Source organism: Zosterops lateralis, assembly GCF_965231275.1.
Source record: "Zosterops lateralis genome assembly, chromosome: 3".
NCBI classification, from domain to species: Eukaryota; Metazoa; Chordata; class Aves; order Passeriformes; family Zosteropidae; genus Zosterops; species Zosterops lateralis.
The window spans coordinates 95,035,981-95,062,027 of record NC_139764.1 but is presented as its reverse complement, the minus strand read 5'-3'; the positions used below and the strand labels follow the sequence as shown (position 1 = coordinate 95,062,027).

The following is a 26,047-nucleotide window of genomic DNA, read 5'->3' as shown; positions in this document are numbered from 1 at the left end:
GAGCTTTTAGGTCAGCTAGTCAAACCTCCCTGTTGAAGCATGATCAGCCATGGCAGGTTGCTCAGGGGCCTCTACAGATGAGATAAATGGGCTGACAGGCACCTCACAGCTCAACAGGGGAAATGCAGACTCCTGCATCTGGGGAGGAACGACTCCAGGCATCAGCCCACACCAGTGAACGACTTGCAAGAAAATGGCTCAGCAGAAAAAGACCTGTGGGGCCTGGTGGACAGCAAGCTGAACAGAGCCAGCAATGCACCCTTCCTGCAAAGGGAGATGATGGTATCCTGATGATATCCTGATACCAATGATGGATGCATTAAGCAAAGTATTGCCAGCAGATCAAGAGAGTAGATCCTTCCCCTCTGCTCCAGGTGAGACATCACCTGGAGTTGGGTGGGCAATCTGAGCTCCTTTGTGCACCAGAGACATTGATATACTGGAAAGAATACTGAGAAGGGGCACAAAGACAATTGGAGTCTAGAGTATCTCTCCTATGAGGAAAAGCTGAGAGCTCTGGGACAGCTTAGTCTTGAGTTGCAGCATAGGATGTACACAAAGTATTTATTCTATCACAGTCTTCATGAACTGTTAAACCAAGTAGGGCAGTGCTCTTCCCAGGGCCCCTGCCTTTGGGGTGTCTCCTGCTAATGGCCCATCAACGCCTGGCCCATGAGTCACAGGTAACTCCCTCCAGGAGTTATCTCTGTTTAATGGGCCATCAAGGACCCACTTCACAACTCATCATCCCATTGTGAGATGCTCTGCCCAGGGGGAGGAGCCAAGCATTCTCACCTGGATATAATCTGGGATTTGGGACATACAAGCAGCTCTTACCTACTGGATTCCTAGAGGACCAGAGCTACCAGACCTTTCTACAGGATCACTGCTTCAGGAAGAGCACCTCACCTGGACTGCTTCCACCATCCTGCTCAGGTTGTATTCTGACTCTGTCAGTGGTCCTTTGTGTTATTGCATTTATTTTATTTTATTTTTTTTTTACCTTTTTACCTTTCTTCTTATTAAATTGTATTTCTGACTTGGAGCCTCTCACTTGTTTTACTTTCAAACCACGACGCCTTGCAAAGAGAAGATTCAGGGGGGAACTCATCAATTTATATAAATATCTGAAGGAAAGGTGCAAAGAAGATGGAGCTGGGCTCTTTCCAGTGGTGCCCAGTGACAGGAAAAGGGGCAATGGGCACAAACTGGTATATAGTGGGTGTCATCAGGAAACTGACTGGGAGGGTAAGTGAGCACTGGTACTATTTGCTCAGAGAAGTTGTGGAGTCTCCACACTTGGAGAGATTCAAAAGCTGTCTGGATATGATCCTGGACAACTGGCTCTAGGTGATCCTGCTTTAACAGGAGAATTGGGCAAGATGAAGTCCGGAAGTTCCTTCCAACCTCAACCATTCTGTGATTCCATTTTTAAGCACTAGGTCCCACAGAGCACCTTTCCTTGTTGTCTCCTTGATCAACTTTTTTCAGGAAGCTGTCAATTCTCTCCAAAATCTTCTAGATTTCATGTGCCCTGCTGTATTGTCATTACAACTGTGGGAAAAATCCCCCATGAGTGCCAGGGTTTGTGAACACAAAGATTTCTCCAGTTGTTTGAAGAAAGACCCATTTTCTTCTTCCTGATCAGGAAGTCCATAGCACGTACCCACTGCAACAGCAGCTACATGCCAATGCAGTGTCCTCACGTTATCTTTGTTGCATTCAACACCAGTGAATTGACCACTTTAAATTAACCTGAAAGCAGATTTTGTCACTGAATTTAGAGGGATAAATAAATGTAACCATGGTTGATTGGATAAAGGAATAAAGTGTAAATAATAAAGTTAAGAAACACGTAAAAAAAGATGTGTTTTCTTTCTATTTTCTGATTCAGATCAAACTCTGAATGGCTACCACTATAACCTTTTAGTCTAATCCTGTAAAAATTAGGCCCTGAAGATCTGCATTTGCTTTTGCTAAGGCAAGAGAGAGATAGGTCCATTCTGGCAACCTTCTGTTGGGGAGGTTTTTTGACTGGTGTGCTTGCTGTGTTAGTGCAGTCTTCCACTGTACTTCATTCCTGGATCTTTGATGAAGTCACATGGCCTTGATTAAGGTGTCATATGAGGAATGAGGTCTCACTGGCAGGACATGCACATGTGACCTTGGAACATGGCTGGAAAACTGACTGGATGCACCTCATATCATTGAAGATATCTGTTTGTTTGCAACCAGTTGGTTTTTTTTTTTTTTTTTTTTTTTTTTTTTTTTTTGCTGGGGAATTACTATCTTGTGTTTTTCTAGAGCAATTAGTAATAAGGGACAGTGTAATTCCTCGTCATAACCAAGGAATTCGCTAAAATAGGAACTAAGTAATGTGCCATCAGTGAGATTCAGTGTGCTTGTGATTGTGTGGCATACAGCACTCTATAGGTAGCATCTGAGTGGTTCAAACATTATGTGCTTCCCTTGGGCAAGGGATAAAGCAAAGTTTGGATTGTAGGTTTTCATGGAGCTTTCCCCAGAACAGGTATTGCTCAGCCTCAGTGGGCAACTGCACTCATACTCCCCCTAAACTTTGACCATACATCTTCCATGCATGCTGACAAGTTAAAACCCAATAAAATGCATAATTTCTGCTACCTCTGAAAGAGGACAGTTTTGGAATGTGTCAGGTAGAACTTAGTTAATATTTAGATGCTGAATTTAGATACCAACTAGGAGAAACTCAGAAAAATTTGATTCCCTCCTCAAATGCACTGTGATACTTAGTGGCTTGTATGCAATAGGAATGGAAATGAAAAACTTATTTATGTATCAATATTATTTATTATTCACCTTCATTTACAGAATCTGTCTGTATCTTTATGCTCATGGTTGTGTAGAGATTTTTCACATATATTAACAACTCTTCAATAAAATGCAATTTGATTAATTTTTACAGTGTTGTAAAATGGAACAGATAAGGTTTTAATGGACAGTAGGTTCACAACCATTACCAATGCATGTTCTTCCATCTTCTGCCAGCTTGTCGAAATCAGTGTGGAGACATTTGTAGCTGCCTTTGGTGTTAATGCATATAGCAGAAGGAGGGCATGGTGGATTAATTTTATTTTCACATTCATTGATGTCTGCAAAAGGAGTACACACTGATCAATAATAATTACAAATTGCAAAGGAATTACTAATTTCTCATAAACACTTTTTACAAGGATTCATAAATGAAAGACATTGTACAATTTCAATGAGACAGATAAGGATAAAAAATCTGTACTGTTACTGTTTAAACAACAAAGTAGGGGGTTGTTATTGTTGGGTTTTTTTGTTTGTTTGTTTGAAAGCTGGAAATAATGACCAAAAAAAATCTGCTTTCATAATCCATCAAAAATTACAAATGGCAATGGGCTGAATTTTCAAAAATGCAACCCTTAAACTTGAAAGCTGTTCTTGCATGTGTTTATGTCCTAAGATTTTACTTCCTCTATAAACATTTTCATACGAGCTCTACAGAGATAATGAAAATAATAATGCAGACACAGTTCTGTACACATCTAGGCTTGGAAAGATTTTGAGGAGCCAAATTTTTAGGTTAGCTTTGGTTACAAAATTTATAACTGTAATTTGTGATATCACTTCAAGGATGGTTGTTTCTAGATGCTATATAAATTTTGTAAAATAACAATATCCTGGCAGAATGTTGAGCAGACAAACTATTTTCCATTAGAAAATTTACATACACATATTGCTCTTGAGGCCTTTCAAGTTCTTTTGCTTTCTGATTAAGTGATGAAATAGGAAACAGCAGCACAGGACAGAAAGTACTCAGAGGGAAAGAAAGGAGTCTTTTCATATTTTCGCATCTTTCTTCTTTCTGTGCAATATTTACTTGCATGACTGGATTCAGTTGACTAAAAACAAGTGTCCAGTGTTACTTTAGGTAATTTCCCATTGGGTCTGTAAATCTGACAGTTTATTTAATGTCTCTGACTAGTGGTCCTGTGAAGCACTGCAAACCTTGTGGACAACTAGTCAAATCTTCAATGTCTTCTCTTTTTGGTTTTATTCCTTTCCTTCTCTACCACAATGTTTGATCTGCTACTTCACTTATTTTCAATCAGTATTAGAAACTGACCTGTATTTACTGCCTTAGTTTAGCATTGTCACCGAGACCACTTTCCATCACTGGAAATAGGATCAAGTCTTATTGTCTCAAATTTTGGTACAAAAGTGCCCAAAGACAGTTATCAACTAAGACAGTCAAATTAACATGCAGAAAAAATCTGAAACTTCAGAATCCTTAAGAAACAATAACTTTCATAACAATTCTTTGAAGCAGGAAAAGAATCTGTTGTTCAGGATGAAGATTTCTGAGTATTACTCCCTTCAAAACTACATTTTGAGTTAATGTTCACTGGCCTAATCACCTTCCTGGAAAGAAAACCTGAACCTTTGCCTGCACTGTAATTCAAATGTGCTGCTTCAGCTTCTGTAGATGCATAGTCATGCTATCTGCTAACTAGCTAACTTTTCTTCATCACTAAATAGTGCGTGTCAGATCTGACCAGCCTACCCTGCTACTCAGAGAGCAGTAGTTTACTAAAACGAAGTAAAGGGTTATCTATCAGGAGTATGACATCACTTAATATAAAGGAAGGTAGCATAGTCTAGCACTAAATGCCTTCCTGAATCAATAGAAATTATATCAGTCAAAGCCCAAGTTAGGAAGTGGGAATTAACAGCTCTCAGAATCCTCTGGTTTTGCCAGCAAGCCACTCTGTTTTTTCCAGAGAAGTGTATAATTTTGAAACCATCTGCAGAAATGCAGAAATGCTCTATCCTCCTCATTATATTGCTTGATTTATCCCTAATTTGCTGAATATTTAAAAGACTGGGAACATATTGCACAGACATGTGTGGAACAAAGTGCTTTCTACTGTAAAACTCAAGTAGCATCTGCATAAGTGGGTTTTGATGATTTTCCTTTAATAAAGGCATTGCTTTTTTAATATATGCAGCAGCTTGTTTTCTTATAGGAGATATACAGTCTTTTGTTTACATTATTGAACATATTAAAAGAAACTAGGACAAGGAATGATGCACTCATTTAACTTATTTATTCCATTTGCTGCCAGAACATTAATCTATTGAAAAGGTTTTATTATAATTCATTTAACAGCTTTATTTCTTTATATGGTATTTATGTGGGAGGATTTCAGTGGATAAATAGGATATGAAGAAAGGAAAGAGCTGCAAATTTTATTTGACTTTTTCCATACCAGGTATACAATTAGAATGAAGAGCTTTCTATTCCCCTTTCACAAAAATACTGATAAGCAGACTTTATTGTGGGTGAGCTGCAGCACTTGCACTCAAATTAATTTACCACCATCCATGATATATTCTGAAATACGACCTTTTTGGGTTTAGTTTTCTCTCCTGTTCTTATAAAGGAGAACACATACACATACACACATATATACATATATATACATATATATATATGCATACATGAGAATGTGTACACACACCCCCATTATAAACACACACATTTGAAATGTGAACAGAGAGAATTCATTCTTCATAGCATGGAGAGTGAAAGTCTTGAAATATCTGCCACGTTCTCTTTCTAACCTGTTCTACTAAACAGTAAAATTCAAAAAATAAATCAGAAGATGAAATAATTATTAAAATAACTGAAAAGGGTTCCTGTCAAAATGTGCCAGAAATATATCTTTTTACTATTTTTCACCTGCTCTACTTTTGTACCTGCAGAAGTAATTAACTTCTGGTACATCTTTTCATGGCTATTTGGGAGGGGAAGTTGTACGTAAAGTGATTATTAATTTCCTTAATTTCACATATTCACTTCATAGAATGTTGTTTTTTTTTTTTTTTTTGACTTTTACTGAAATTATTAGGATGGCACATGACCTAGTAGTGCAGAGCTCAACTTTTATCTAGATCATCCATTGAAACAATGCCAGGTAAATGACAACTCTCTGTCATGCTGTTATGTTGAATGTAGGAGGAAGCAATGTATAATTCTGATTTGCTGCCTTTTCTCCTCCCCATTCCCCCTTAAAGGCTGTTAACAGACTTGATTTTTGCGTAATTGGGTAATATTTAGTGCCATATTCCTACCATCAACTTGATTGCTGAATCAGGATGGGTAGGGATTTAGAAAGCAATTCTGGAAACAGGAGTTTTACAATTTTGTGTTATTACACCTATAACCCTAGGATGCTAACTGCAAGAAAGTATAGGAGTGAATTCACATCTAATGAACTATGGTGGGATTTAGCTGTTAGAAAATTCAGAAAATAATAATAATAATAGTAATAATAGATACCTATACAAACTGGATTCTCAAAGTTCCATCCTTTACTTGTGCAGGTTAATTGCTCTTCTCCTTGTAACTGAAATCCATAGTGACATGTATAAGTCACTGTAGATTTTCCAGATTCTGAACAGTATACAAAGTCACCATTTTCCACGCTCTTTGGTGTTCCACATAGTTCATCTACAAATAGAAAATCTGTATTACAGGCTTTAAAAAATTACCATCTTACATTTCCAAATGGAGGGTATTCACCATTACTGCTATAAATATTATCTTCAGTGAAATTTTTCACATTTTAAGGTGATCAAGACTTAAATTGATTATTTCTGGAAAAGAATTTATATGGAATATCACAGGTTTGATTAATAACCCTCATAAAACTAGCATTACAACATAAGAAGGACATGGACCTGTTGGATCAAGTCCAGAGTAGGGCAACACAATCAGAAGGCTGGAGCACCTTTCCTTTGAAGAGAGAGGCTGAGAGAATTGGGGTGGTTGTTGTCATTGTTGTTGCAGCCTGGAGAAAAAAAGCTCCAAGGAGACCTTATTGCGCCTTGTCAATTTAAACAAGTCTTTTAAGAATGATTGGAACAAACTTTTTACCAGTAGCTGTTGAAATAGGACAAGGGTTATGTTTCTAAGCCAAAAGTGGGTTGATTTAGATTAAATATAAGGAACAAGTTTTTTTACAGGAGCACCAAAACAGTGGCACGATTTACCCAGAGAGATGGATGCCCTATCCCTGGAAACATTTGGATTCAGATTCCACAGGGCTCTAAGCAATCTGATTTAGTTGAATATGTCCCTGTCATTGCAGGTGGGTCAGGCTAGATATCTCATAAAGATCCTTTCCAAGCCAAAACGTTCTGTGATTCTATGATCCCACTTCTAAGTGATAGAAATACTAAAGGTCCGATTCAGACTAGCAATTCAAGATCTGCCCCAACCAAGGTCAGTACTTCAATTGCTCCTCACTCTCCCCTCCCCTCCCCTCAGAAAAGATTGGAAACTACTAGATTACCTTCCTGATAAAATTCTTGCCAAGCTTCTAAATTCATCCCGAGTATATTGTCACAATGCTTAAAATCCTGTGGAAACTTTCCAAGTTGAAAAGCGTCTGCTGGCACTTCAGAAATTCCTGTGTTGTCACAAATCACGCGGGACAGTGAATGTTTTCTCAGTTCATGTTTTTGAGCTTCTGTGAAAACATTATCATTTTCCCACCAAAATCTAGAAAGATTGATAGAAACCTTTTTTGAAAAGATCAAATTCAAAGAGCTGGTTATTCTTACTTTCACAGTACCTTATATAAAAGACCAAAAAATAAATTAAACCAAAAATAGGTTAAATATAACAATAATGAGTAATTGCCATGACCATAAAAAATCAGTGACAAAAAGGCTAGTGTGAATCTGATGTACTGGTCAACTCAGGTCATGTGTTAAAGCCAGCAGAATTGCCTTTCATTGATTAAATAGGTCTACAAAAGAAGTTACAATGCTGAGAGAAAAACTTGAGACAAATTTGATTGAACATGATCCTTACTCCTACACACACTAATATGTCCTGTTCACTCATAAATTGTTTACAGCATAAATTACTGAAGAATTGGAGTAGGGACCAGAATAGATTTTCCCATGCCAAAGCTTTTGAATTCTGCTTGCCCTTACTGAGTTGCTGCTAGGAAAATAGGCATTATTGAATGCTTCTCTGGTTAATTAGGAGTACTTAATTTGCTAAGACACCTGTAGATATGCAGATTAATTATAGTAGAAAAACATATTTATGTTTTTGATTAGTAATTACGTTTTTTGATCATACAAAAAGTATGGAACAAACAAGACCTACTTATTTTTGTCACTTCAGGAGTGTGGTGTAAGAACAGAAGAACCAGTTGGTGCTACAAAGGTACATCTATTAAATGGTGGCATTATATAAAATATATATGCATGCATGCACATATACATTTAAAGGCAAAATGAAAGAAAACTGGGGAGAAAATGAAAGACAAACATTTAAAGAATTAATGGCAAAAATACCTCTACAGAGTTTGACAGAAAATCTTAATGAGTACATTAAACAGTGGTAAGCACTGCTACACTGCTTAGTTCTCTGTGGGACTCAGGCCAGGCCAGTTAGGATTTTCTCAAATGCTAGGCAGGATTGGTGGTAACACGCCTGAGGATAGTCAGCAGTAGACTATGGGAGTGATCACATTGTGCAAACTGATCTCAGGTTTGGCACAGGACTTATGATTCAGGGGGCACATGGCTGAGGTTTCTAGAAAGTCTGTGAGTTTGTGTTTACCTTTGCCTGACTAGAAGGGAACAGCAATATTGACTGTGGACTCTATTCAAAACTGGCACATGTGCAGCATTAGAAGATTTTTATGAGCTGCCTGTAAAGGTACCATACAAATGGGAATTCTGATAGTGGTGTTTGTGTTCAGGGGAGGATGAGGATTGCCGGTGTGCCCTAGGGTGACTTTTCAGGGCAAATCAGATCCTGCTGCCAATTGGAGCATACCTGCTAAATAAGGTAAGTGCATGTGAAATTTTGGAATACTGGCTTTATTTGTAGGCCAATTGTTGAGTTTAGAAGCCAGATTTGTTAAAAATCCCATCCCATTTTGCCTACATTGAAGGAGGAAGTGATGTACAGAACAGGGATGGAGAGAATATCCCACACCTCAGTGGTACTGTGACAAGAAATGCAGGAGAGATGAAGGAGCTGGAAAGAGAAGAAAAGAAAGGAGCCTTCCTCCTACACCTCACCTGCACACTGTTCCTAAACTTCTCAGAGCATCCTGAAACCTCACTGATGCTTCCGAGGCTCCTTCCCATAACCAAAGCCACCAAAGTTTTTTGTTCACTCAGCTCTCCTACACCTGCCATGTGCCCTTTCATGTACATTAAAACCTATTCTACTTTCATCATAAAATTCAGTTTTATCTACAGGCTTAAATTAAAAATGATTTTTTTATCTACCCAACAGGTGTTTACTTTAACAAACATTTTGGTTTACTCTATTCGATCTGTATCAGGTGACCAAATCCCTATGCAAAGAATGACAAAGCCTCAGAACTTTTGCCCAAATATTTCAAATCGTGAAATTGCAAAAATATTCAGTGGAGGAAGAGGCAGAAGAAGGCTGATGGATCAGAAACAATTTGTTTCAGTTGATGTGGTTAAGACAGTGCCTGAGTTTAGTAGATAGGAAAAAGAAAAAGTTTTATGTTTTGTCAGATTACTGACAAGAAGGTTTTGGGGCCATCAGAATTCGGAGTTCAGTCAGATGACAATTCCAGGTAGTCCTGATTTTGAACTCAAAGAGTAATTAGAAGAGTTATTTTTAAATCCCTGCATACGGACCTTTGAGTTAGGGTATCTAGTGTCTCTGGTGCAGTTACAGAAAACACCCAACACTCTACCTGACCAGACACTGCAATGAGTGTTAGACTTTTCCATTCTTATTATGTGACAACTATAACATGTTGTTACATACTTCTGACTTCTCTTAGGTGGTTTCTTTGTAATTAATGACAGAATAACATTTCACATTTAAGTTAGCTGCCACAAATTTTGTGGTAGAAACCCAGGGAATTCTTTCATTATTAGAACTCTTTTTTTCTCAATTTGAAGTTAATGCATTAAATTATGCTTATGTTTATTTAATGCTGGTAGCATTATAAGACATTGAATGTTAAGTAACAGCGTAAGGTAGTGAGTAATAGAAAGGAAGCTGAAGAGACTTCCATAGATATTCCTTCCCAGAGAGGAACAAGTGTGCCTGTACAATTTAGAGGACTTTCAACCATGTTTTTAACACAGCTGAGTAGAATGTTTGTTGTTTATACAGTTTCTGCAAATAAAATACCACCTTTATGATTAGCATTGCTTTTTCTTGTGAGCTAATTAATTAACATTTTTTAAAGTTCAGATTTAAATTCTGCCTTGGATAATTATTTCCATAATGGTTTCTTTCCATAACAGTGACTTATAAGAGAGCTTAAAGGTCATTGTAAGGACCAGGTACTTAAAACACCCCTGCTAGCGTGGTGTGAAGCAGCTTTAAATTAGTCATCTCATGAGATCCAAAATTACTGCCACAAGTACAGGGCAGAAATAAAAAAAGGTTGGTTTTACAGTTGCTTCATGAGGAGAAGCAAGATATAAACAGCTTTTTGTACCCTGTTTGGCCCTGAAGCTGCATTCCTCCTGCTTTTCTGGTATGAAGAGTTTTCTGGTTTTCTGGTATGCCTGGTGGCACTCGTGCAGGGTTGATTGAAGTGATATCCTATGCTGTGTCCATGAGGTAACTCTGAGAACATTCTGCAGTCCAAATTCACATAAGGCCAAGTATGAGGTGTTTTTATTTTCCTCTCTACGAAGCCTGAATTACAGCTTTTTCCTATCCCCTCTGATTTTTTCTGCAGTTGCCAAAGAAAAATATTGAGGTTCTTCTATCTCCTGAGCCCAGGGCACCCCTCAGGGGGAATGAAGCCTGCACAGTACTACATCCATCCATGCAGAAGTTACTGGCCCCTGCCACAATTACCTTCTGGTGGCACCTTGCATTTTCAGCAGGAGTGCACAGCTGGCCACCCCAGTACCATAGAAACAAACTCCATGTCATCTGGAATTGAGACTAGGTACAAACCAAAGAAGAATAATCAAAAAGTCACCCAATAAAACTGAAGGAGCTAAGACAAAAATGTGCAAGAGGCATAGAATGCTTTGCTGGAGGCATATTTAATTGGCTGTAAAATCTCCATTGCTACACATGATTTGACTGCATAAGAAACTCACCGGTCACCATCCCTTAGTGCTTTCATCTGCTTTCCAATTATACAGGCAAACAAGGGACCAGTCCTAGCACCTGGAAGAAAGTCTTCCACAAGACCACCAAGCCAAACATCAATATTGTTAGGATTATGGTACAGTTCCATGATTTTTTCAGTGACATTGGGATTGGTTATTACTGTATTCAGGTCAGCGTGATTTTCCAGTTTTGGTAAACCACAGAATTCTCGCCATTCATTATAACCTGCAAATATGATGTTTAAAGGAAGATTAGATTTGTCTGTTAGGCATGATATATGAAATCAATAAATTTATAAGCACTGGATTTTGACAACCTTGGTCATAGTGATAGAGTTATGTATGAAAAAGATCCACTATTACTGGTTAAATTGATCAGAGAAATTACAGCAGGATCTGAACTAAGTTCCCGCAGATTTCCTCTAAGCAGGTATATCCATGGCCTGATGGGCTATTAACTCCTTGAAAGTTAGCTCAGTCTTACCCTGGGCTGACTGGAGTAAAAAATCTAGCGCAAAAAAACTATTACAAACGTATAATATTTCTTAAATATGGAGTGTAGCTAACTAAGCCATCTCACTACTCCTGGAGACATCTGCCAACACCTTCTGTGGTTGGTGGAGCCAGTGAAGCTGTGCCTAAATTGACCTATCCCAAAGGCTGGGGACAGCCTACTGATGGGATGTGGCTGCTTCAGGTAGAAGCCCCCACTTCTTGGAGCTGGTTCCAGCAAAACAAGCCTGGGGTACCTACACTGAGCACACCCAGATCCATTCACTAGTACTTTTCTTTTAGATTCCACATTTACCAGATTATTTTAATCTCAAAAGCTGTCAAATGCCTTCCATCAAAGTTAAGAATGTACATTTTTAGCAATGTACATTTTAAAAGAGACTTAAGTGACATTTCTGATTACCAAAGATATTATTTAAAAGCTTAAGCTATGTTCCAAATGTAAGCAGTTATACTTCAGTTACCAGTTGTAAGAAAAAAATCAAGAAAAATCAATAGACCTGGGAGTCCATGATCACGGCCACGTTGTAAATTCAATGACGATAAATCAAGTGAACCATTATTGGACAACACAAACAGTTTTTCTGTTAACTCCTCATTCAGCAGTTGATCTTGTACCTGCAGTTTTGCTGGATGTGCTAGAAGACCCCTTATTAAAGGATCCAAACCTCCTTTAAAGATTAAAATGATGGTATTATAGCATATATATAAACAGTTATAACTTTTGTAACAAATGTGATTACATATATGTTTCTGTGTTTTAAAACATTGTCCACACAAGCTTTTACATTCAAACACATGCAAAAATCTCCTTTAGTTTAATGTAGAAGTAAGAGTGGTATGAAAAAGCTCCATCTTCTTCAGGTGTAAAAGAACCTGAAACCTGTTAATAAATTCATGCACAAAAAAATCCCAGAGACATCGTCATCATCACTCATCCTTCTATTGCCAATCTATCAGACTGGTTTAATATGGAGAGTAATGTTTTTCTGATTCAGTCAACTATTTAATTGAGAATAATAATTCAAATTCTTTTTAGTGCTCTGGAATACAATCAACAATTTAAATAAATTATTTAATTAAATAAACGCTCCCATTCCTAATTCAGGATAAGTAACTTTGAAAAAAGTTACAGTATTCTAGGGAGAAAAAGAAAAAAAAGCAACAGAAGCAGTTTAAATAAGACCATACCTTCTTTAATGAGCCTCCAAGGACTAAAGAAAACTTCATGCAAATGAAGATTTGGGAGTTTGGGATCATCTAAATACTGTGCATTCAGTCGGCTTACTATTGGTTGGATTGTTGCATGACCAAAACGAAAAGCTGCTGTTGAAAATACATTAGAAACTGTAGGATTCATTGTGGGATCATAACCTGTATAAAGGCCAATATACAGATTAAAAGCATCTGGACCAATGATTTTGGGAATGTAATCTCTTAAAGTAAAAATCTGAAAGAAAAGAAAAAAAAAAAACAAAACATATTTCAGCTTTTCTATAGATGAATAGTAATGAATCCCAGGTGGTCAATGCTTTTGTCTTCACTCAATGTTTTTTTCTTCACTCATCTATGCCCAAGCATTTGGCATAAGTAAAAACAGTATTTCCTGGAAAACAATATCAGTCTTATTTTTGCAGTAAGGGGACAAATAACCAGAGAGAATCCATTGTGCTCTTCAGAACAGTGCAACAGTCAGGCCCTGTTAGGTCTTACCATAGAAGCTAGACCAATGCCTCCTGAGCAGAGATTACCAGTGCTGCTCATTTACAAACCACCAGGCTAATCCAGCTCACAGGAGGTGTGCTGAGATTAAAAATGTAAATTATAATGGCCTTTAAAATGGCAATGAAAGCAAGAAGCATTATAATGTTATTCAAGAACACTTTCTAATATGATCAGATGCTATTTTCAGACATATGTTTGTCATACAAATCCTCTTTTATTATTATTTGAAATGATGAGGCTTTAAAGTACTGGTACCCAAAATCCCCTTGTAGACATTTTATACTAAACTTAGCTAAATTTATAGACTTCTAAAAAATACACTTCAAAAATGAAAAGACTGATAAGCACCTTCTGTCAAATGCTTTTATAATGTAATAGTATTACAGTGGCATGAAAAGGCATAGGAGTAATCATGACAAAAGGAAAGAAGGGAAAATGTTCTACTATACCAAATAAAATGAAAATGCATTATAGGTTAAAGATTATGTTGAACTCAATAAAGCAATTTGAGATAAATATGAAGCATAATGAACTCAATAGAATACCTCATAGATTCAATATAATGTGCAATAAATATACAGACAAATGTATTTTGAACTTGATATGGTCCATGTTGAAAAACTAGCTGGCATAAAATGACCTTATTAAAAACTTCCATCTTTATTTTAGGCACAGAGCACAGATAACCAAACTTTTCCAGTATTTGATCACTTTTCTCAGAAAGCAGAAGTTTAGGTTTTCCGGTTAGGTCGTGAACAAAATATATAAAAGGCAATATGTTAGAATCCCTTTTTTCATCTTCTTTAATGCAGCATTTGAAACAAATAAAAACTATTGCAAAAAATTAATACTGACACTGTAATTTGAAAAGCTAATATTTTGCTTTATTCACCAAAGATCTGCAAGACAGCAGTTCTAATTTTAGATGTATAGTTTTTACAATCAAAGACCTTATGGAGGAGTAGGTTAATCATGGATACAAAAATCTTGGTATGACTAATTTTTTTGCTCATTTTAAATGAAATCCCAAGCTAAGCTGTTCAGGAAGGCCAGACTCCCTGAAGGAAAGGGCAACTCAGATTTTTATTTGCTCCAGAGACAACATCTTCATTTCTAATTTCCTTGATAGGGAAACAGGGGTTGTCATTTCAAGACACGAAAATTAAAAGACTAAGGGTAAATATGGGTCTTATGCTTGCTTATCCTGCACTAGGAGAGGCATCTGTTAGGTGGAAACTTCCAAAGGCTAAATGAGGCTCCATCAGGTAAAAGTGAGTTTTAGACAGTACAGGCTAAGTTGTTACTAATACAGAAGAATACGACACTGCTACTGGAATCTGCCAAAGAACCACATCTGAAATAGTATCTAGCATTTGTGTGGTCTCTGGATGTGGCCAAATTTGTCTGTGTGAAGTCAAGGAGAGGCTCACTATAGGTTCTCACAACTGAGACATATATAAATTTTAAAACAGATGTTAACAGCTGACAAGCATCAAAATTATTTTTGTTAAAATTCTTTTGCATGAAGTCCCTTCTCTCAGAGAATGATATGAAAGGTTTATTTACTTTCATAAATAAGCACAGTACTTTCTTTCAGTAGAGTATTTCTTCAATAAATGAGATTCTCCTGTGGAAACAAAAGAATGTGCTTGTTGCAAAATATGTTAATAAAATCAGACAGAAGGCAACTACATGGGAAAGAAATCACAAACTAGTATAATGAGTGACTCCATCATTTCTGGCCTACTTTGAGTATGTTTTTTAATAAAAAGTTAACTTTTGGGTATTTGCAGCAGTATAAGCAATGTATGTGCATATCCTGAGTCTGAACCTGCAAGGTACTGAGTGGTCTCAGCTTCTTGTGATATTTATGAGATTAGTGGTAATAAAGCTCCTCTTAGGCTACATTCATCACCTCATAGCATCAAATCCAAGCTCTACTGAAGCCTCGTGAAGAAAAAAAATTTAATCAATAACATCAATACTTCTACTATCTCATGGCAGTCATTGTTCCAATAGTACAAATTAGTGGAAAATTATGACAAATGAGCACTGTTTTAAACAGAGGCCCATATGCTCAGTGTTTTTATATGATCTTTTAAATCTATATAATTGTATATAACTGAGAAATTAAGATAATTTAAATTTTATTCATTTTGTCATAGCAGAGAAAACAAAACACTAATTTCTTAGCAATTCAGCCAATCATTTGGTAAGTATCCAGATAGAAAAGCATCTGAGTGTCAGAAAAGGCTTTGTTTAGATTATATATCATATAATGAATCCCATGTGCACTGTTTACAGAACAAGTAGCTGAATCCTGACCCGTAAACACTGGAATACTGTAAGTCAGATAGGATGTTCCTGTTAAGTGCAACACGCTTCTCATTCGGAAGGCAGAACTAAAACAGGGGTTTCCAAGCCTTATGAACTCACTGAGTACCCTGGTTGCATTTTTCTCCAGGCTGAGCCACCTTCAGCAGAAGTCAGCCCCATGTTGTATGTTTGGAAATAGGTTACATAATTAGATCACTTTATTTTTGAAAACTTTTTGTTCATGTTAAACATTATTATTAATTAAATGCAAAAGATCCAGAAACTCTTATCACTTTTCATAGAGTTCAGGAGACTTTCCTTGTAAAAATTTCTACAAGTATATCCCAAAGGAGGTGTGACTGCGCACAATGGTTGGAATATGAAAATAAATAAAAAAGCTGGAAGAGAGAATATAAAAATATGTGAATAAAAATAAGGATATGTAAGCGCAAAAGTGTGTTTTGTCATTGCCATTGGCCAGCTGTAACTGCAGAGGAATAGTATCTCACTGAGATAGTGCAGTGCCAATGACATGAAGCTTCTGCACTTGGAAAAGATTGCAGAAATAATAGAGAAATCTCAAATATAACAATGATGTTTAATTCATAAAAGTGCTATGCATGGTTAGTTTGCAGTTTGCACTGAAAATATGAAAGGATTTGCAAATTATGAAGATGTTGATGTTCTAAACTTTTGAGTAAAAGGTGATTTTACAAGAGTTCAAGTATTAATAAAAAATTAACACATTGTTATTGTTTTGTTAAGAGTCTAAACTATACACTCTATAAACATGAGTTCTGACATTATTCAAATCATACTCTTTTATAATATATATTATTCATCTATTTATTCTCTGTAATTTCGTATTTCTGAGAGGAGCTATCTAATCTAATTTCACAAACTTGTTTGTATCCAAGTAGTTAATGTAAGTCTCAGAAGTCACCTACTTTCAACCCATGACTTGGACCATGCAAGATGCTCAGAGAACACAAGCAGACATAGAAGGAATTAAAATAAACACCTTTATGTACACTGAAAACTAAAGGAATAAAACTGGGATCAAGTGGGAGCAACTGCATTCATTCAGAGATGGTTCTCTAGTACTGTAATAAATCAAAGAGAATTGGATTCAGATTGATCTGCAAAAGTTCTGCTCCCTCTGACTAGTGAAAAATCATCCATCTTTCATAATCCAAATGGCACATCAGGGGAAACTCTCTCCAGAAAGAACAGCATAGGTGTGTGCAAACTACATATATATGAGATAGTAATGTTGAGATGAGACTAGCAGTTGCATAATTGAACATTTTTTCTTCATATATTAAATGACAATCAAAAAATGTTGTTTTTTTTTTTTACAAAACATGAGGTAAATCAGAATAAGTATCTTTTCCACTGTATTCTGCAGTGTTAATACTTTATAAAGTTAAACATGTGTAATTCCCATGAAATAGAAAGGACAGTTACAACTCCTTATCAGTGAAACTGTATTATGCAGCCAAAAAATCAGTTTTGTGTAGGATATTAGCAGACAGTTGTTATGTTTGGTAACTTTACCAAGTTTCTAATATCAAATTCTTGTCACTAGAGATATTTATGGTGCCAAAAAAGCATCCAGGAAGAGAAGTATCATCTAAAGAGATATTTTTTTTCATCTTCTTTATTCTAGGAAGAAGAAAAGGCTTTTTGTTCAATTCTATATAATTACACACCCACAGGCAGGACTTGTGCTTGAAAGTATTCCTTAAAAAAAAGGAGAGAATTTTAAAAATACCTAGCAACTGAAACAAAACTTGATATTGGAAATCTCAAGGTAAATTCAACCAGAGCTTTCATTAGAGTGCCAGTTAACATACAACACTAATAGAGATACTCCAATTATCTTTCCTGAATGAATGTCTCTAAACCTAGAGATATAACTCATACACATTTCTAATGAGCCATAGGCAAATCTCATTAGTTTGTGATACCAGCAGAGATAATGAGCAGTGCTCATCCATGCAGTGCATTGCCTCGCACAAAGCAGTTTCTTTCAGACCGTAAAGTTTGTGGATGTAAACCAGAAGGATATGAATGCACAGAGGCATGCTTTTGGACTTGCATTTTTCTTCTAACAAATATGAACAACTATTCTGACTTGTCAATGCCATTCTTTTAATGAAAATGGCATATTTATGGCACAGGAGCTGACTTAGTTAAAGCAAACAAAAAGCCAAACAATTCAAAAGAACTGACTAAATACCATTAGGTGAGATATGTTACTTCTCTGAAGTTATATGGCTTTGAGTGCATGTAACAAAAGACAGAAAGTCTTTCTAATGCAGGTGGTTTCTTAAAGAAAACATGCTTTGTCTTCTATTCCACTGTCTAAAAATTGTGGCAGAAAGGAAAAGTGTTTTATGAGAAAAGCAAAGTTTTATTGCATTCTTCCCCAGTTTATCTTCAAAAAAGTATCCTTTGGTACTGAAAAATAATAAATTGTTAGAGTCAGAAAACATGTCTAATATGAACACCCTTATGGACTCCCCTGTATTTTACCACACACATATCTCCTGCTATCTCCTGTCAACAATAGCCCCTAAAACTTGCATATTACTACTTCATCGAGAACTTCATGGGAATTTTTACACAGGGGATTAATTATTTATGTAATACCTGAGAGAAAGTAAACATTTTGAGCATTATATAAATACAAAGACATTACTTCTAAATAGTTTCCTTTACCAAAAAAACCCCCAAAACAATCCCTTGTCTTTTATAGACAAAACAGACATTGAGAAGCCTGAATAAATATGTATCTGAGTAGAAGCTGCCATGAAAATCAGAGCACTGAGGTGCCTAGACAAACTAAGCACTGGGACATTGTATTTAGGAAAGTGGAAGGCAAAAGGAACTTAAAAATGCCATATTTGAAGCATGGAAATAGGTGGGAAAGAAAAGGTAGCATGATCTCAAAAGCCCCTCACTGGAGCATATTTGAAGCTCTGTGTGTTCTGTTCTGAGATATTTACTGCAGTGTGTAGATAGCAAAAAAGGGCAGACAACCTGATGTAGGGCACCGACGATTTTGCGAGTCTCTTGGTAGATGGTGTGGGCACTCCAGTGGCCATTGAGGCGTTTGAGGGCCCGCGCCAGGCGGTTGTGCTCCCTCAGCCACAGCGTGTGCATGGCAGCCAGGGATGTCACCTCGCTGGAACGGCTGTCCCCCGCCAGAAAACACTCCAGCCTCTCACCTTCAGCAGCATTTGGGTCTTGTGCACAAGGGGATGGCACCTGGTCTGTAAAAGGCAGGTATTCCCGATGGTTATCATGATATTTTAAGTTTACTCTAAGAAGGCCTTCTTTGCTTGTTAAATTCCTCAGTTTGTTTTCAACAGCAGGGGTACTGCCATAGACTGTAGAGGCGTCAAGGAAAGAAGTTAAGCCATTGATCTGTTGTCTTGTATTTAGCATTGATATATTTCCAAAGAGAATAGCATGATCACCGGTGCCGCATGCAGGAGATGAGCGGTAGAAGGGCAGGCAATCCATCCCTGCAGATAATGTATCATTGGTGGTGACCTGCATACAAAATAAGGGCATTTTCTGAGGTGAGGAGAACAGCTGTGGATGCTGAATTGAGTCTTGTCTAAATATTTACCTTCACTCTCTCAGTTTTTCGTTCTTCAGACCTCATCTACTGGAGTGACATATTCTAAGTCTGTATAGATGTTTTTTCTTTTGATTTAAGGAAAAAATGAATCTTTTTTTAAGCAGAGACAAATAAACCCAAAAACTTTTACTGTATCATAAGCTATTGATGTAATATACCTACATCTAAATCAGTCTGGCTTTACAATCAAAATTCATCATAAAATGTATCAGAGTGAAGACGTGAACATCTGGTCAAATTCTGGTCTATTGAAGAGCAACTGAAACAGCAGGTTGACCCCTATGCATAAAAACATAATGAGGAGTTTCAGTGTTTGCAGTAGCACACTGCAAAAGCTTTGGTTAAATACTGAATTTTAATCCAGTTTCTTAACTAAAAAGGACAGATGTAAATATTCATTCTGCCTTCCACCTGTCTCCCACAATTCTTCTGCCACTTTTATTTTGCTGCAACAGTTGTCTTACAAGTACTGAATTCTGATCATCTTCATAAAAAGCAAAGCCTGCACATAGACTTGGCTAAATGAAATATTGCCCAGTCCTTTATTGGTTTGGTCCCCACACAGTTGAGACACTGAGGTCAAATAGTGAGGTTCCAAAATCTGACTAAGAGAAAATAAATGTTTTGTACAGACACCTGAGCTAACCCTTATTTGTATTCTATCTGCATGCTTTTCATTTTTCAGAACTCTTTGGCAGAAAACAGTGAATGCTGCATATGTAATTTCTGTAATTTCTGTTTCATTTTTCTAATGATCTTTGCAGAGATCAGTCTGCAAAGATAGAATAGTCATTAAATTTGGGTTACCAGTAACAAAGCATCTTTAAAATGAAATCAGTTCACTTTATATAATAATGTTACCTCATTTATTATACCAAGTAAAATTTTCTTACTACTGAGAGCTCATGTCAGTAGGGATTGATAACAACAAATCACCATTAGGAAAGGACTTAATTTTGTTTTCAATTTTGTTTGGTAAAGAAATTCTACCAGTATTTCTTCATTGCCTAGATTTTAGCAAATCAAAGTAGGTTATGTTTGAAGAAAATAAGTAATTTTCTTTTACTGATTTTTGAAATCAATAATTTCTCTGTCTTGTGTTTTGTATTTAGCATTTGTTATTAAGTCTTTTGCTATTAGTGTGGCTTCTTTTTCCCTTCAGCTGATAATGTAAGAAGGCAATTCATCTCATATACAAATATCTGAACTTGATAGCCACAGCCCCGTATGTGTTTCAGTGTCTCCTACTTCTAGTTATCAGGAGATATTCAGGAAGAATTCAGGTATCACTGAGAAAAGGATGTAGGAGATGCCTTTATGCTGTTAAACAGCAAGGCTCACAGCAAAACATAACACTGAATGAAGTTCATACTGAATAATCTTTAGTTAACTGCCTCTGCCATTTCAATTCAATCTGTTCTGGTCCCCAGTGGAGAAAAAACAGTGATAATAAATATTATGGGACTGGCAGAGCTGTATAATGCTGTCCTTTCCTTTTTCATAGGATAACTAGTTTGCAGTCAGTAGGTGAATGTGTAAATTATTATTCAAAGACATTTAAAATAATCTGAGTGAAAAAAGAGACCCTTTTCTGCTAAAATGAGTACTGAATAACTTTTTTTTTCAAAACTAATGACTAAAATTCATATGATTCTTTTTTGTTTGTGTCACATAGTTCTAGAGGGAAAAAAAATTAGCAATGAAACCCTTATTGGCCACAATAGTTTTCCTGTATAGCTGCATGTTGATTTAAACAGTTACTATATACGCACAGTCAAACCTGGTTATGGTGAAATTCTATGTGTAGGAAAATGAAAGGCAATAATTGCTTAAGTGTACCACAATCTCTAAACTGTTATTTCGGTTAAAGAAAAATCTTACCTATTGTGAATTTATTCTGTGGAAAATGACATTGTAAAGGGATTTTTGCCATAGATTTAAAAGAAAACCTAGCTTACGGTCTGTGAAAGCTTGAAAAAAAGGAAAATATTAGTGCTTATTTTTGAATGTGCAACTTGGAGAAGAATGCATGATCCCATCTGACAGTGATCTGCTGCTTCTGAAACAGAAGAAAAAGGCAGGGACTCACTTTGCTGGTTGTTGAGTGCAGATGACTGATCTATTTGTAGCTGAGACCATAACCTGTCATGTTACCTCCCACCTTTTTTAAATTGCCTCACTTTTCTGTGACTTTGTTTCTTTTCCACCTTTTTGTTTCTCAGATAACTAGAAGCTTTTCTGGATTGCATCATGCTAACTGTATGTGTTGTGTCTAACTTATTGGCAGCAATGTAATTAATACTGAATAAAGTCAGCAACTCTCTTATGAAAGTCTTCCTAGTGCTTCTTTATGTCTCAGCCCTAACCTGAAATAATAGTCTGAGGAATGACAAGTTATCTCCACAACCCTGTTCTGCATGTCAGGCTGTTACAGAAGAAGTGCAAACTAAAGCTAGTGGGTTTGGATTTTTCTTCCCCATTAGGGGACCCCATAAATATACAGGAAAAAGAATGCTCAAACTCTACCAGAAACTACAGGTTCTATGTGAGAATTGCTGAGAGAAATTCCATAGCTCTTACTATAAAAATGTCCAGAACAGAAAATCACAATGGTTCTTGGTGACCTGTGAATCATTTACCTACACTTGTTCTTAATATTAATGCACTATTGCAGCTTTGGATTCTTCCTTGAATTGCACTGACTCTGACTATTTTCTAGACAGATTCCCTAACCTGTGCAATCAGGAACCTCCTCTCTCTACTGAAACCCCCAGAGAGGATGTGCAGCTGCAGGCATAGTTGTCCTTTTCTGTGGGTGGATTCCCCCTTGAGTGCTGCTTTTGTAGGAACAGCAAGAGTGCAAACTGCAGCCTCTATGTCTACATTGTTGTGGAATACGCTATTGATTTCACTGCCTTTGGAAACCAGCCACAGTTTCTTCACATACAAAATGAATGTATAAAACTAACTGTGGCAGCTTTCCAAATATTTAATGTGCGGAAATTTATTTTGTTAATAATTATGAAAGATTAGTTCTAGAAGGTAATAACATTTTGCTTCAGTGTTCAAAAATTAGTTCCTCTGATCATACTATTTACTGCAACAGCCCTTTCTTTAAAAAAAAAAAATTCCCTTTTTTTATATAGAGAATCTATTCTCTGTCTTTGAGAAAAAACAGTCACAAAATACTGAACATATATAATAAAAGCAAAAGAATAACCATCTTTGTATCTGTTGTGAATAACAGGTTAAAAACAAAATGGAGCTGAAAAATTCATGGGACTGTAAACATATAAAGGGTTCACAAGTTGGGGAACTTATCTAATATTTACAGGCATGGAATTTCTTTGTATGTCCCCTGCTATGGCAAATCATTCCTTGAGCCATACTGCTGCTGGGCTACACTACTGAGTAGGAGCAGTATCCAGTGCTAGATTTAGCTATACGTTAAACACTCCATGATAGATTTAGTACATGTCCACACAACTTGCCTTCAAGACCATCCATGAAACACCCTCTCTGAATCTCATCACACCTCCTAGACAGAAATCCAAACTCTGTGCCTTGTTTAGAGCACTGAAGGATGCACTTGCAAATCTATGCTGTGACGATCTGTGCACTTTTTATCCCTCTGCACTGAATGACTTTACCACATGAATAATGCTAGTCTTGGAGTCTTTTTTAAAGATCCCTTATAATATCTCATTTTTTTAAAGTAGATGAAATTTTGAGGCTTGAATTAGTCAGGGTTCAGTGATCAGACCACCAAGGTCCCTGTGATCTAAATTTCATTCAAGTTATGGGAAACAGTATGAGTCTCCTCTCAATCAAAGAATCCATGTAGTAATAAAAAAAAATGTGGGGGTTTTGCACTTAAAAATCAATATTAATTGTGCTATTTCAAATAATGTATTGTAAACACAAATGAAGACTTTTGCAGTTTTATAGCTACAGCAAACAGACTTTTCAAATCTGGGAGGCAATATACTGTGGTATATGCTCCAGATGGATCCATCTTCACATCATACTGCACTGCTGGTCAGGGAGTGGATGTCTGCCCTGGCCTCTCTTGGTAAGACTTTGGGAATGAGAATATTTCTATTCTACTATTCTATTCTATTCTACTCAAAAACATAAACAGGAAAAAAAAAATTCTTGCCCCAGATGGATATTCGAAACATGGCAAACTAGAGATTTTTGTCAGAACCATGGCATACTGCTGGTAATCAGGGTTGTTGTGACTGATTCAGGTTACTCAGTGCTCTCAGTTGCTCATTGTCTGAAAGAATGGGGTTCTTTAAGAAGCCTGCGTTCTTTCTGAATGCTCTCAAGACATGTTTGGAAACTTTCAAAAGTCCGTATCTCCAGGGTGAGAGGGACTAGATTTACCTGCCTGTGGTGAAATTGTAGGTAGTTATTAATTTCACTTAATCCTCCCTCTATTTCAAATTCTCTCACCATATGGAAGATAAGCCACCTTTTAACACAACCTGATTTGGTTCTCTTTACAGTTAGCCAAATATTTTCCTCTATGTTTAATGAAAGAGGAATGAGGCACTTAAAGAAAAAGGAGGCTGTGGAATGTTTATCAACTACAGCAAGCTGAGGCAAAAAAGGTTTTCTATTCTGATAGAAGCCCTACATGGCAGCACATAGAGAAGCTGGTCAACAGTCAAGCTCCAACACTAAGTAAAGCAATTTAGGTTGCTCTGACTCGAACATCACCAAGGGCTGTGATGGGCATGGGGCTTTCCTGTAGCCTGAGCTGGACAGCCTGTGCTTTGAGAAACAAAAGTATGGTTTCACTTTGCTACTCAATTTTTTTTTGAGTGAAAAAGGACTATACTTTTAAACTAAGTGATGAAAAATATAGTAACCTGTATTTATACCTCTTTATGTTTCTTGTAGCCCTCTAACAAGCTTTGAACTCATGTTTTCCATCTGCTCAGCAGATCCAAAGCAAAGATGTGATGTAGGTAAGTTTTAGCAGCTCCCTGGAGATCATTTTTATACATAGATTGAAAAGATAGCTCTCTTTGAAAGTTTGCATTTAACTGGAAGAAATATCCTTGCTTTCAATGAGTAACATTAAGATCCTTTCACTTTATCTAGCTGAAAATGCAAGTGACCACTTTGCTATTTTCCACAATGGAACTCAAAACCTTGAATCATGAGAACAATAACATTAGGAGGGACTAGTAAGGTTTCTCTGCAATATAAACCTTAGGTTAAAAAAAATTGATGCTTTTATTAAGTATACTAACTATAGTTTATTATATCTAAAAAAAAAAAAAGAAAAAAAAAAGGTCTACCTCTCATTTAATAGTTGTACTGGTTTCCATTATTCTATCATTGTCTGCTCTAATGTTTCTTGACTTTACTCACCTGTTTAGAGCCTGGAATTTCTCTTGAAGAATTAAGCATAGAATCTTACCTTTATTGGAAAACATGGGTTTTGTTTCTCACAAGTCATCTGACACTCCATCCCACTTAGGAAGGTTGTTCTACTTGTGCTCTGAGGTGTGAATGAAATGTCATGGTCTATGTACTGTCCCCATACCATAATGATATCAGAATACAGGTTGTCTTCAGTAACAGCCTCATTAGGTGCATGAATAATTTTTCTTGTCACTTCACGTACCTGAGAAGAGAACTAATTTACCTTGAGTGCCAATTTTTATCTCTCACAAAATGATAAAACACTAAAATGTAGGGGGAACAGAGTAGGGGGAACAAGTAGTGATAAAAACTATCATCCTCCTCCCCAACTTTATATTGTAGAGTGTTTCTAGTGGTTTGCCTAAAACCAAAATAAAACAAAAAATCCAACAGCAATATAAACTCTAATCTCTATCAGGCTCTTATTTCTGTTCAGGAGTTGAGACCAAGGTGCCACAAGCTATTTTAAAGATGTTTCAGCTGAGTTTTTCTATATGTTTGCCAGTGAGCAGTGTATCTTTGATCTTTTTCTTTCCAGAGAATTTTGGACATCACACATTAATTTTAGACTGTGTAAAAGTTTTCTTTCTATTTATTCTGTTTTTTCCTCCTTAAACAAAAGGATTTGCTGGGAAATCTCAAATCACTGTTGATACTCAGAAGGTCTGAGCTGCTCCGTACATAAACAAAGGAGCATATGCAGGCCAAGACATGAGGTAGGTTGCAAAAACATGGTAGCTGAAAGTTCAGCTTTCTTTTCCCAGACAGAGAGAAGCCCAAAAATATTTCTGATGCAGTTCTGCACAAGATGCACAGAGACACAGAAGCTCTGAGGAGGAGCACATGGAGATATCTATTCTACATATGTCCAGCCTATATTAATAACCAAGCAAAACCATCAGGGCAAAATCAGCACTCAGTTTGTGGAGATGTTAAAGGTATCATTATTCACAGATTCCTCCGTCATGCTGTAGAATATTCCCTGGCAAATAACAGCTGCCTTGGAAGTTATACAACTGAAAGGGCAGCACATAAAATAGACTCACAGAGCCTGTAATAAATATAAGGGCTATATAATGAATGTATAATGGAGGTTCAGTTAAATAGAATTGGTAAGAACAACAGGCAACATGGGACTTGTTAGGAACATCAGGATTTATACTGAAATAGTCAAGAGCAAGCTACCTACAGCTCATCAGGAATTCAAATCTTTTGGATCAGTATTTTAATAGCTTTGGT

The 26,047-nt window shown here is 36.6% G+C and overlaps 1 protein-coding gene and 1 long non-coding RNA gene across 2 annotated transcripts in view; one reads left to right on the top strand and one right to left on the bottom strand.

Annotated features, from left to right (window-relative positions):
• LOC310907498 overlaps positions 1-26,047 on the top strand; it is a 245,642-nt gene that overhangs the window by 4,001 nt on the left and 215,594 nt on the right. The window lies entirely within an intron of this gene.
• TPO (thyroid peroxidase) overlaps positions 2,971-26,047 on the bottom strand; it is a gene marked incomplete at both ends in the record, with an annotated part of 44,089 nt that continues 21,012 nt past the window's right edge. Inside the window, 8 exons of the mRNA XM_083856151.1 lie at positions 2,971-3,131; positions 6,350-6,520; positions 7,365-7,573; positions 11,152-11,389; positions 12,177-12,347; positions 12,868-13,126; positions 18,763-19,278; positions 24,804-25,010. Coding sequence (XP_083712277.1) covers positions 2,971-3,131; positions 6,350-6,520; positions 7,365-7,573; positions 11,152-11,389; positions 12,177-12,347; positions 12,868-13,126; positions 18,763-19,278; positions 24,804-25,010 — 1,932 coding nt within the window. The remainder of the gene's footprint in view (positions 3,132-6,349; positions 6,521-7,364; positions 7,574-11,151; positions 11,390-12,176; positions 12,348-12,867; positions 13,127-18,762; positions 19,279-24,803; positions 25,011-26,047) is intronic.